At 42.9% G+C, this 11355-nt stretch overlaps 1 protein-coding gene across 1 annotated transcript; it reads right to left on the reverse strand.

The window, feature by feature from the left end:
• Nucleotides 1-1505: 1505 nt before the first annotated feature.
• Nucleotides 1506-6977, reverse strand: LOC120032881 (E3 SUMO-protein ligase CBX4-like). Its single transcript, XM_038979105.1, has 5 exons — nt 6766-6977; nt 6540-6583; nt 5394-5459; nt 3723-3789; nt 1506-3445 (listed from the first exon to the last, which is right to left on the reverse strand). Exons 1-5 carry the CDS (start codon nt 6832-6834, stop codon nt 2030-2032), a joined length of 1662 nt encoding a protein of 553 aa, XP_038835033.1. The 5' UTR covers nt 6835-6977; the 3' UTR covers nt 1506-2029.
• Nucleotides 6978-11355: the final 4378 nt, after the last annotated feature.

Consider the following 11355-nt stretch of genomic DNA (forward strand, 5'->3'; position numbering starts at 1 on the left):
GTTGATTAATAGTGAAGACATCAGAACTATGAAATAACACATATGGAATCATGTAGTAACCAATAAAGTGTTAAACAAATCAAAATATATTTTATATTTGAGATTCTTCAGCTAGCCACCCTTTGCCTTGATGACAGCTTTGCACACTCTTGGCATTCTCTCAACCATCTTCATGAGGTAGTCACCTGTAATGCATTTCAATTAACAGGTGTGCCTTGTTAAAAGTTCATTTGTGGACCTTCTTTCCTTCTTAATGCGTTTGAGCCAATCGGTTGTGTTGTGACAAGGTAGGGGTGGTATAGAGAATAAATCCCTATTTGGTAAAAGACCAAGTCCATATTATGGCAAGAACAGCTCAAATGAGCAAAGAGAAACGACAGTCCATCATTACTTTAAGACATGAAGATCAGTCAAGAACATTGAAAGTTTCTTCAAGTTCAGTCGCAAAAACCATCGAGCGCTATGATGAAACTGGCTCTCATGAGGACCGCCAAAGGATAGGAAGACTCAGAGTTACCTCTGCTGCAGAGGATAAGTTCATAGAGTTACCAGCCTCAGAAAATGCAGCCCAAATAAACGCTACACAGAGTTCGAGTAACAGACACATCTCAACATCAACTGTTCAGAGGAGACTGCGTGAATCAGGCCTTCATGGTCGAATTGCTGAAAAGAAACCACTACTAAAGGACACCAATAATAAGAAGAGACTTGCTTGGGCCAAGAAACACGAGCAATGGACATTAGACCGGTGGAAATCTGTCCTTTGGTCTGATGAGTCCAAATTAGAGATTTTTAGTTCCAATCTTTGTGAGACGCAGAGTAGGTGAACGGATGATCTCCGCATGTGTGGTTCCCACCGTGAAGCATGGAGGAGGTGTGATGGTGTGGGCGTGCTTTGCTGGTGACACTGTCAGTTATTTATTTAGAATTCAAAGCACACTTAACCAGTATGGCTACCACAACATTCGGCAGCAATACGCCATCCCATCTGGTTTGCGCTTAGTGGGACTATCATTTGTTTTTGAACAGAACAATGACCCAAAACACACCTCCAGGCTGTGTAAGGGCTATTTGACCAAGAAGGAGAGTGCTGCATTAGATGACCTGGCCTCCACAATCACCCGACCTCAACCCAATTGAGATGGGTTGGGATGAGTTGGACCCCAGAGTGGAGGAAAAGCTCAGCATATGTGGGAACATCTTCAAGATTGTTGGAAAATCATTCCTCATGAAGTTGGTTGAGAGAATGTCATGAGTGTGCAAAGCTGTCATCAAAGCAAAGGGTGGCTACTTTGACAAATCTAAAATATAATATATAAAACACTTTTTTGGTTACAACATGATCCCATATGTGTTATTTCATAGTGTTGATGTCTTCACTATTACTCTACAATGTAGAAAATAGTAAAAATAAAGAAAAACCCTTGAATGAGTAGGTGTGTCCAAATGTTTGACCGGTACTGTACATGCGCACACACGGCCCATCATTTTTGCAACGTCGCTACACATGAACGCACAGACACACACATGTATTCACTTGCGTGCACACACACCACACACAGGCAAATAAACTGAAAGAGGGTGTCATTTACCAATAATCAACACATAGACTTTTTCTTTCTCAATATATAGACCTGAAACAAAGACTGTAAAGCAAAATGGATATGAAGCCTTTATCAAAAGTAAATCATATTTACATGAGTAAGTGCTTTTTCACTGAGCCCTGATACCATGTGTCAAAATAGCATGTACTAAAGTAGTTTGTAACTCAATTAGAAGCCTACATCATCAAGTATGACAAAAACTCTGGGGCTCATTTAGAGAATGATAGCCAAAGCTATGTACATACAAATTATAGAAGGGTTAGGAACCCGAAACAAAATGAATCTCAACCCCACTAAATGCAAACTGTAAGGGTTCTTATTTACATTCAAACATCTGAAAATACCAATATGTTCCAACACACATTTGTACAAATTCACACAGTTGCTGTTAATCCCTCGTCCTCAGATCGACTTTTTCAGCTTCGTTACACTGTAACGTATTCCTTAAATGTCACCGTGAGACAGTTTGTTGTAATATCCGTGATGACTATATTCCCAAGGAAAGGCTTGAATGAAGGAAAAGGCTTCCCTTTCACAGTCTGTTCTGTTGTGATAGCCAATGGCGGTTTTGTCTGTTCTGCAGTCTTCTCCTCCTCAGCAGGAGCCACCTGTGTCTCTGTGGGAACTGGAGCCTCCCGTCTGGACCTCACACAGCTGAGGTCCATGGGCTCGTCCTGGTTCGACTCCAGGAAGTCGTCGTTCTGGTGGCCATTGTGGCTATGGTGGCCATTTTGGTCCATGGAGTTGCTTTGAGGAGGTGAGGACACAGTGCAGGGTGCACTGATACTCCGGGAGTTTAGAAACTGTTTACAGCCACCCCGGTCCTCGCCCTTGTCTGCCTCCGAAAGGTGACGTTTGAGGGCTGGAGAAGAGACGTTTCCTGGCTGAGTCCTATGAACCCCCATCTCAAAGGGCCAAGGGGCAAGGTTAGGTTTGGTGGTCAGCTGCAGGGGCTGATCCTCTGTAGCCTCCTTCTGACCCCTGACATTGAAATGTTTATTCTGCTCTGTCGCACTAAGCTCCATTTTGGGTGAGTCGACCTTGTCAGCAGGACACTTAAACACGTTAGATCTGTTAGACCCTTTGTTGCAGTCTTTCGCGAATCCGTTGGTGAGACCCAGTTTCTGGACGAGCCTCATCTTTTCAAGTTGATTTTCTGCAGCATCATCATTATTGCCCGGCTGCGGTTCGTCAAGGGTTTCCACATCTCCATTTTTAATCCTTGCCGCCTGCAAGCCGTTCTCCATGTACTTGCTCATGACAATGACGATGCGTCCATTCTTGTTCTTGTTCCTGACGATCTTCAGCTTGCTGTCGCTGACACCGTTATCCTTCAACAGCGGTGCGTCCTCTTTGGCCGTGGCCTTGCTCTGCTCCGATTCGCCACTGTGGCCGTTGAGGTGAGCCGGAAGCTTCTTTAGCTCCATGGTGATATCCTTGACTTTGCTCAGGCAACCAGAGTCCTTGTCCCGGACCCACTTCTGCTGCAGCGCGGGAGGCAGGTTCCAGCTGTGGTTGGTGGGCAGTTCCGGAGCTTTGGTGGCCTCCCTTGGCTTCATGCACTGGGTGCTGTCGTACATCTTGGGGTCAGGCTGGTAGTGGTGATGTTTCTTGCTGTTGAGCTGGTAGTAGAGCTTCTTCTTTCCGTTGGCCTGCTGCTCGGCCTCCCTCTCCTTGGCCAGCAGGGGCTGGTACTGGTGGTGCTTCTTGCTGTTCAGCTGGTACTGCTGCGTCTGCGAGCGCACCGTCTGGATGGGGTCCACTTTCTGCCGGTTGTCCTCGTCCAGGGTGGTCTCCTGAAGGCCTGAGAGGATGCTGGATCTCCGGGCAAAGGACGGGACCTGCGAAAAACACAGCTGTTAGTTAACTGATAGAGCGGACTTGTTGACATCCCCATCTGACGGATTGTCTCTCTGTAACGAAGGTTAGAAAAATGCTATCATCAAATGGTGTCCTCTAGATGACCTTTGGGTGAGTCCTGAGCCCTAAACTTGTGTTTAGTTCTAAACTTGTGTTTATTTCTGTGAGGGCCTTTCATACATACTTGTAACATTTATTTGATCAAATGTATTGTAATACAGGAGTTAATTGTCCCCTTCAAAATATGTGAAGACTCACCTGGCCCATCAGGTGCTTTGGCTTTGGCCCTCTTTTGCGATATCCCATAAGCTGCTCGTATCTCTCCCTGTGAAAGACAGAAAACACCACCATGTCACTCAAACCATCCACAATAATGATGATGTACTAACAATAATGAAATACAGTAATGCAATGCAGTAATTTATGGGGAAATCCCATGCACCATTTAATCCTAATTGGTGACATGAAACATCAGTGGAATACCTCTCAGTCATATCCCCATGTTTACCACTAGATCCTCTAACTGAACCCATGAGACATGAATTACAAATCTCATACTTTATGTAGTGTAGGGCCTACAGGCGTATATCCTTATTACTTGTTTACCAGGCATTGCTGCATATCAAAGTCCTTCTCATGTCAAATATGGTATGGTTTAGGCCTGACTAAATCTGCATTACTCCAAAATCATTTCCACATGGAATTAATAGTTTTTAGTTCAACATTCGATCCATATAAGGATGGAATAGATTCAGGATCTGAATTAACTACACATCTATAGACTATGTAACGGGTGGATAGGATATTTTTCCTATAGCCCACTGTTTTCCATGCTTACTCTAGAGCAGTAATTCAATACCCAATGAGACCTGATGTCACCCCCCTTTCCTCCTTGCGCACATCTAATTACGGTGGCGACTCCGTATATTTTCATAGCCTGGTACTCTGCCCGGCGATGCCCCCTGGAGAGTCACGTAATTAGCTACAATAAAAAACTCCCCCGTTCAGAGACAGAGATCATGGCGAAAACAGACACCGCCCTCCGTCAACATTTTCCCTACTGAGTGACCTGTCTCTTTTAAAAGCTGGTTTGCGCACACTGCGGGAGAGAATGACAGCAAACCCGAACACAGGCCGAGTCACTGCATGGTTTTTGCGCCATAGTGCAGTTGTGGTTGTGTGTTCACGTCCAGAAACCCCCCACATGAGGTTTAGCAATTACCGGTTAACAGTAACGCTTGTCAAGCAAACAAGGCATCTTGAAAAGGCACACGGTGGCTTCAAGCGGATGCTTCTACGGTTGTTACAGGGATATCGCCTATTACTAATTACTATTACCAATTACTAGTGCACTTTTTGTCTATCTAATGTTGTTCTCAGTGCCTTCCTCGTCCAATACATGCTGAGATGAAGCGGGGATGGGGGACAAGACAAAGCATGCAGTCGAGAAATGTTTGGCCCTGGTGTCTGCATAAGCATATAGCCTGTGAAAGATGATAGCCTATTGTGGTATGGGCAAACTAAAATCAATCAATCTATTGTTATAGGCCTAAGAATATCACATAGGGACAATTCAATGTCCGATATGGTCGACCACGAAATTGTAACAGTCATACGCAATCTTTACAAAATGTTTTCAATCCGATTTGTGTGGTCACTGTGTAGGCCTACTGTTATTATAGGCCTACTGAGATAAGCCCTTTTTCGGCCTACTGTTATTATAGGCCTACTGAGAAAAGCCCCTTTTAGGGCTTTGAAAAGTTTTAACATTGCCATAGGAAAATGTAATTCAATTAGGCCACATTTTACGCACACCACGAGATAGAAGTTGTGCGCTATGCGCGCGCACGCACAGACAAACGCACAGAGCAGCCCCCCCCCCACTGACTACGCAAGGTTATCACGTCAAATCGAGTCTGTCAAACTCACCTGTTTTGGAAAGCATCAAGCAGCCGCGGGTCGAGAATGTTTTCTTCTGGTTCCCACGTGTTATATCTATTAAGACAGAAAGTGTGTGAGAGAGAGAGAGAGAGAGAGAGAGAGAGAGACATTAATATCAACATCAACAGAGGTCGCCTTTTATCAACCAAACAACAACCATATATCAAATGTGGCCGTCATCCGCTTGGTTGCAGACAGAATCCATTGTAAAGTAGCCAGGCAACTTCTGTAATCAGGTTAGCTGTTAACAGTTATCAGTCAGTCTTGACCAAATAGGCCTACATCAAAACATAAACATTATTGATAAATGTGTAATAAAGTAAGAGCAAAGTGTAGCCTATACTCTGGAAATAGGTCATTATAAAGTGTTAATAAGGAAGTATACTTCACAAAGTCAACACAAGCATTAACTCTATGGGAATTATGAGGGCGATTAGGGTAACGTGGGGTAATAAGTCCCCGGGGTAACTGCCCCCCTATATTTCTCACAGAAACCACTTTGTCACCCGTCTAATCTACATTTTTTTAAGTCACTCTAACAAAACGATTCTGAGGTAAGGTGATCTAATGATCTAATCATTGTCATTTAGAAAAACTTACATATATATTCAAATTACGTTAGATCTATACACTTTTTATAGATATACCATTAGGGCAATCCAATGCAAGTCAATGGTACCTACATTAGCATGTCCAAATCATCTACAAATAACTTAATTGAGATACAGTCATTTTTTTTATATACTGTAGCATTTGGACATGATTTGGTGTGAAAATGAAAAGAGGAACCTTACATCAAAACCTCGTCATAGTGAGGATATTAATAGTGAGATGTGCAATGCCATTTTGTTTCAATATTTGATTTATTTAACTTAAATAAGATACCTAGATTTTAGCTTTTAAGAGTTAATTACTAGAAAATGTTAATCGGAGGCTAGTTACCCCACGTTACCTTAATTTTCGCTTAACACATCAATTAGTGATGGCATCCTAAACTCCATCGATCGAATCAAACATTCGCTTCAACGCGCGCAAAGACGCACCCGCCACACACACACTTGAAAACTTGAAATATTAATTTGCATTACTAAGGTAGTACTAAAGTATGCTATAGTATTTTAAAAGCTAACTTACTTTGGAGACCATCCTCGCCACTTGACTAGGTATTCCATCCTCCCCTATACCCAGATGAGAGAACATATTGGTTAATTTGATTATAAGCGGTTCTTTGACATTATATCTGCAAAAACACAACAACAACATAATTTACTTCCATCAATTACGCAATATATTGTATAGTGATACCAAAGAACCCTGTTTTTGGATATTGAGCAGTCATATATTTGAAGTGTTTTCAAACCTTTCGATTCCGCTTCTTCTCGATGCTCTCCACCGCAAAGACGTGCTCTCCCGCGGCGGGTAGCTCCATATTCGATGCAAAGGGAAGGTTTCTCTTCCAATGCCTGTAGAAAATGTCACCCTGCCCGCTTTTGTGCTGTTTCTCCGACGTTCAAATTGATACGGGAGATATCCCTTCTCTCCGATCTTCCCTCTCTTTCCCTCTCACTCCAGTCGGAATTCGTTGGCAGTGGCAGTGCGATACGTTTGGCTTTGCACACGAGAAGGAGTCGCAGAAAACTGTTCATGCAAAGAGCCATTGATGTGACGTCAGGAGGAGGAGGCGCTTCTGGGGGCTGGGGCAGTTTCATGCTTTAGCCCATGGATGTGTAGGGTGAAATGGAACTGCAAGAGGGTGCTATGAAAAGTATAATATTGTGTTATGATATGTCAAATTGGGAATTGTAACTGAATATTTGCCTTTTACGCATGTCATCCAAATCATGAAAAAAAAGAATCAAGGCTACCATTGCCTATGCTCCATGCCCATTTCCTTTGATCTATTTGAATAGCCTATTTGTTAACATATTCATTAACGTTTTCACAAGTGTCACAAGTGTATGGTAGATATTTCTAAAGGACACACCCATGGTTTCTGTAAAGGCTGAAACCGATGGGTAAATGATGTGAATGTCATTGTGTGAGTGACTCATCATCAATAGGCCTACTGAAATTAAACTTTTGGGTCCCACACCAAAACAAATATATGCAACAGTTAATTATGGGTATGGTAGGCCCTATGTAGCCCATAACTGAATGATACAATAAATGGTACCTTGAGCATTTAACCACGATAGAAAACAAACATTATGCACACTGAAACATGATGTGCAGCTAATTAAGGTATAGAAGATCGTATTAATCACTCCCCAATCTAATTTACACATTATTCTAATAATAACCATCATCACCCTCATATGATTGTGATGACTGTAATATGGGTTTCCCATATTATTATTCATCTTTTTCCAAAGACTTCACACAGGGATCTTTGAAAGAATATCCATGGACGTGAGCTTTGCTATTCGCCTTAGTGACTTGGCTACCATAACCAACGAGCAAGGCTGCGTCGTGCTGGTAGGCATTTTCCATAAATATCTACCCTCTCCATCCATATTATCTGTCCTTCTTAATACAAGGTCACATGTAAAGCCCTTTTCGAGCGCCAGTGTCGCGGTACGGGGCATCTAGTGAATTTTCTCTGCACATCAATGGCCCGTGGTTGTGTCAGAGATATGTAGGTCACATCAGTTAGTCTTAAACCCGGTTGGCATTTCTTCCACCGCGTTTATTTCTGCCATCCGACTTTGACGGGCACCAGCCGCTGCGTTATCACTTGGGCGAGAGACGCATGGGTCTACCTCTGGCACATAGAAGAGGCAACGTAATGTGTGTGTTTGCTTTTTTTGCACCTTACAACAGCACAGTTATTGCCGCTGGTCGTGGTTCGTGTGTGTCTTATGCCCGCTGTCTTTTTGAAACATGAAAAAAGATTGGACATGTTGACAGAAGGCTATAGTCACCGCACACGCACGCACGCGTGCACACACACATGCACACGTAGATTTGGCTTGTCAAATGATCTGTTATATTGTATAAGCCTTACACATTGTAAAATTATTGGTATTTGTCTACATTGTTATTTATTTCGTTATATGTTTTCGGTATAAAGGCGCGAGCGTCGAGTATCATTTTTAACCTAAATAAAATTCAGCAGCTCAAGGGTTAAAGGAGAACAGTTCATGCAGGCGGCAACGTTCAGCCTATTGCAGACAGGCACGACTTCCTTTCCTTATAAGGCAATGAGCTCAAAACGCCAGACAAATATCACATGAACTAGTTGAACGACCAGATTATTATTTTATTATACTCAGATTAGAGTATTTGCGCACAAATTCACTCCCATACTCACGCTCGTTATCAAAACATTCATTATTTTTCAGTAGGTTCAAAGGAAAGACCACAAAGCATTGTCATTGTGGCTCGAGCAGCAAGCTTTGAGCGGTCACAAAAAACAGCAATTCTGTAACATTCGCAATCTTCTTCGAAATAAATAATGAGCCATACCGTTGACTGCAAGGGCCACAATACTCAAATACACTTATTTTGATGAAAAGCATTTGAAACGAAGTTTTGCCATCTTTTTTAGTAGATACAGTATTCTCCAATGACACCTGACCCTTGATATGCCCATGGGAAAATCATATTTGTATGTCACCAAAAGGCTGACTGTCGTATCACCTATCTTGTATAGGCTATGCGTAATATTACAATTTATGAGCCATATCAGTTAAAGATGTAACAATGGATGTAATTGGAATGATAAAAATGGACACCAACACATCATTTCCACTTCACTGTCTTTCAACTTGCGCATGGCACATGTTTCAAAGGTTCAAGGGAACGCGATGCACGTGCAGTCTAATTAATATGTTATCATGTCCATGCAAACTCCATACGATGCTCATTCAGTTCGGAGAATAACCCGACATGTGAACTGACCCTTTCAGCAACTGAAAGCTCAATGTCACTTATAAAAAAATCCAGCAAAGGGATCTACATGGCCAATTTGAGGAACAATTATATCATAGACTAGGCCTGCAGCATGTCATAACTGCAACCAGTCATTCCAAAACTACAGTAATTCGATGTTTATTAGGGGCATTTCTTATGAAGTCATCACTGATGAACCTCTAACCCACAGAGATAACCATGATTCATCTCACTATAATAAACCTATGTGAAACTCAGGTTCAATGTTTTATTGGAGATTTCCATTCTTACATAGAATGATGACCACACATGAGACTGAAAATAGCCTACACAATTTCCTCTTAACTTTAAATTACAGTTTGCATAAAGGACTTTCAAAGTCATTCATTTGTCTTGATAGAGAATGATCTTCCTGATAGCACAAGGTATACCAAATAGGTTACAATGGACTGAGTGATCTATTTCATTTAGGTTACAGTTGCCATGGTTGTTGGGATGAACAGCCAGATTGTATAAAGAATTTGAGAAGACTTGTAGTGTGATATGCCCTCCTTTCAAGTAAATCCTCTATTATATACGTCAAGCTTTTATAAAACAACTAATTGAATGCCTGACATGTACTTCATTGGCTCCATATGTCAAATGGGATTTCAACTAAATGTATTGAGCAAAATGAATACACAAAATAAAAAATACACACTCAAAACAAATGGTTCGATATAGTGTCATATATGGGTTCTTTGGCTTGTAACCAACCTTAATTTGAAGGTTCTATAAAGAATAATGCTCATAAGGTTCTAATTGGAACTTGTATGGTGCTATACAGAACACTTTCCTAAGGTTCTATAAAGAACCATTAAAAAAGGTTCTATGTAGCTCCAAAAAATTATTTCGCTATGGTTAGAACCCTTTTTGAGACTGTATAGAACTATTTTTTGAATGGTTCTTTATAGAACCTTTATGGAAAATGGTTCTATAAAGAACCTTTCTCAATCATCTCATAGGCTCTTTGTAGAACCATACAGGTTTTTCTATTCTGGTTTAATAGCCATATTATATTGTTAAAATTCCAGAGGTTTTTATTATTGTGTTTATTAACAAGTTGAATCAGGTGTGCTAACTCTGGAACGGCTGGGGCTCTGGAACGGCTGGGGCTCTGGAACGGCTGGGACTCTGGAACGCCTGGGGCTCTGGAACGCCTGGGGCTCTGGAACGGTAGGCTCTGGAACGGTTGGGGCTCTGGAACGGCTGGGGCTCTGGAACGGTAGGCTCTGGAACGGTAGGCTCTGGAACGGTAGGCTCTGGAACGGTTGGGGCTCTGGAACGGCTGGGGCTCTGGAACGGTTGGGGCTCTGGAACGGTTGGGGCTCTGGAACGGCTGGGGCTCTGGAACTGTAGGCTCTGGAACGGCTGGGGCTCTGGAACGGCTGGGGCTCTGGAACGGTAGGCTCTGGAACGGCTGGGGCTCTGGAACGGCTGGGGCTCTGGAGCGGCTGGGGCTCTGGAACGGTAGGCTCTGGAATGGCTGGGGCTCTGGAACGGCTGGGGCTCTGGAACGGCTGGGGCTCTGGAACGGTTGGGGCTCTGGAAAGGCTGGGGCTCTGGAACGGCTGGGGCTCTGGAACGGCTGGGGCTCTGGAACGGTTGGGGCTCTGGAACGGTTGGGGCTCTGGAACGGCTGGGGCTCTGGAACGGCTTTTGAGAAACAGACAGACATTACGTTTACATTTGGTCTACATTAACGGATCCAATGACATACGTTAGGTATGGGAGAGAGAAAAATATGAATTATGTTAAGCAATGGGAAGTATAGGGAACATGGTTGGTCAGGAATTGAAATTATGGCCCTCAGAACAAGGGTAGGGGATGGTGCAGGGTAGGTACAAAGAAGAGGAGGGCATTCGGGTCAGGGGTTTTGAAGGGAATCGTTGCTGCGTGTATGAATCTGTTTGAAGGGATGTGGGCAAGAGAGCAGGGAGAGCTAGGCAGTGTACAAAAGGGGCAGTATGTAGTGACAGGATTGTTTATACAACAGGGCGACATCTGAGTAAGATGACAT

Source organism: Salvelinus namaycush, chromosome 39, assembly GCF_016432855.1.
Source record: "Salvelinus namaycush isolate Seneca chromosome 39, SaNama_1.0, whole genome shotgun sequence".
NCBI classification, from domain to species: Eukaryota; Metazoa; Chordata; class Actinopteri; order Salmoniformes; family Salmonidae; genus Salvelinus; species Salvelinus namaycush.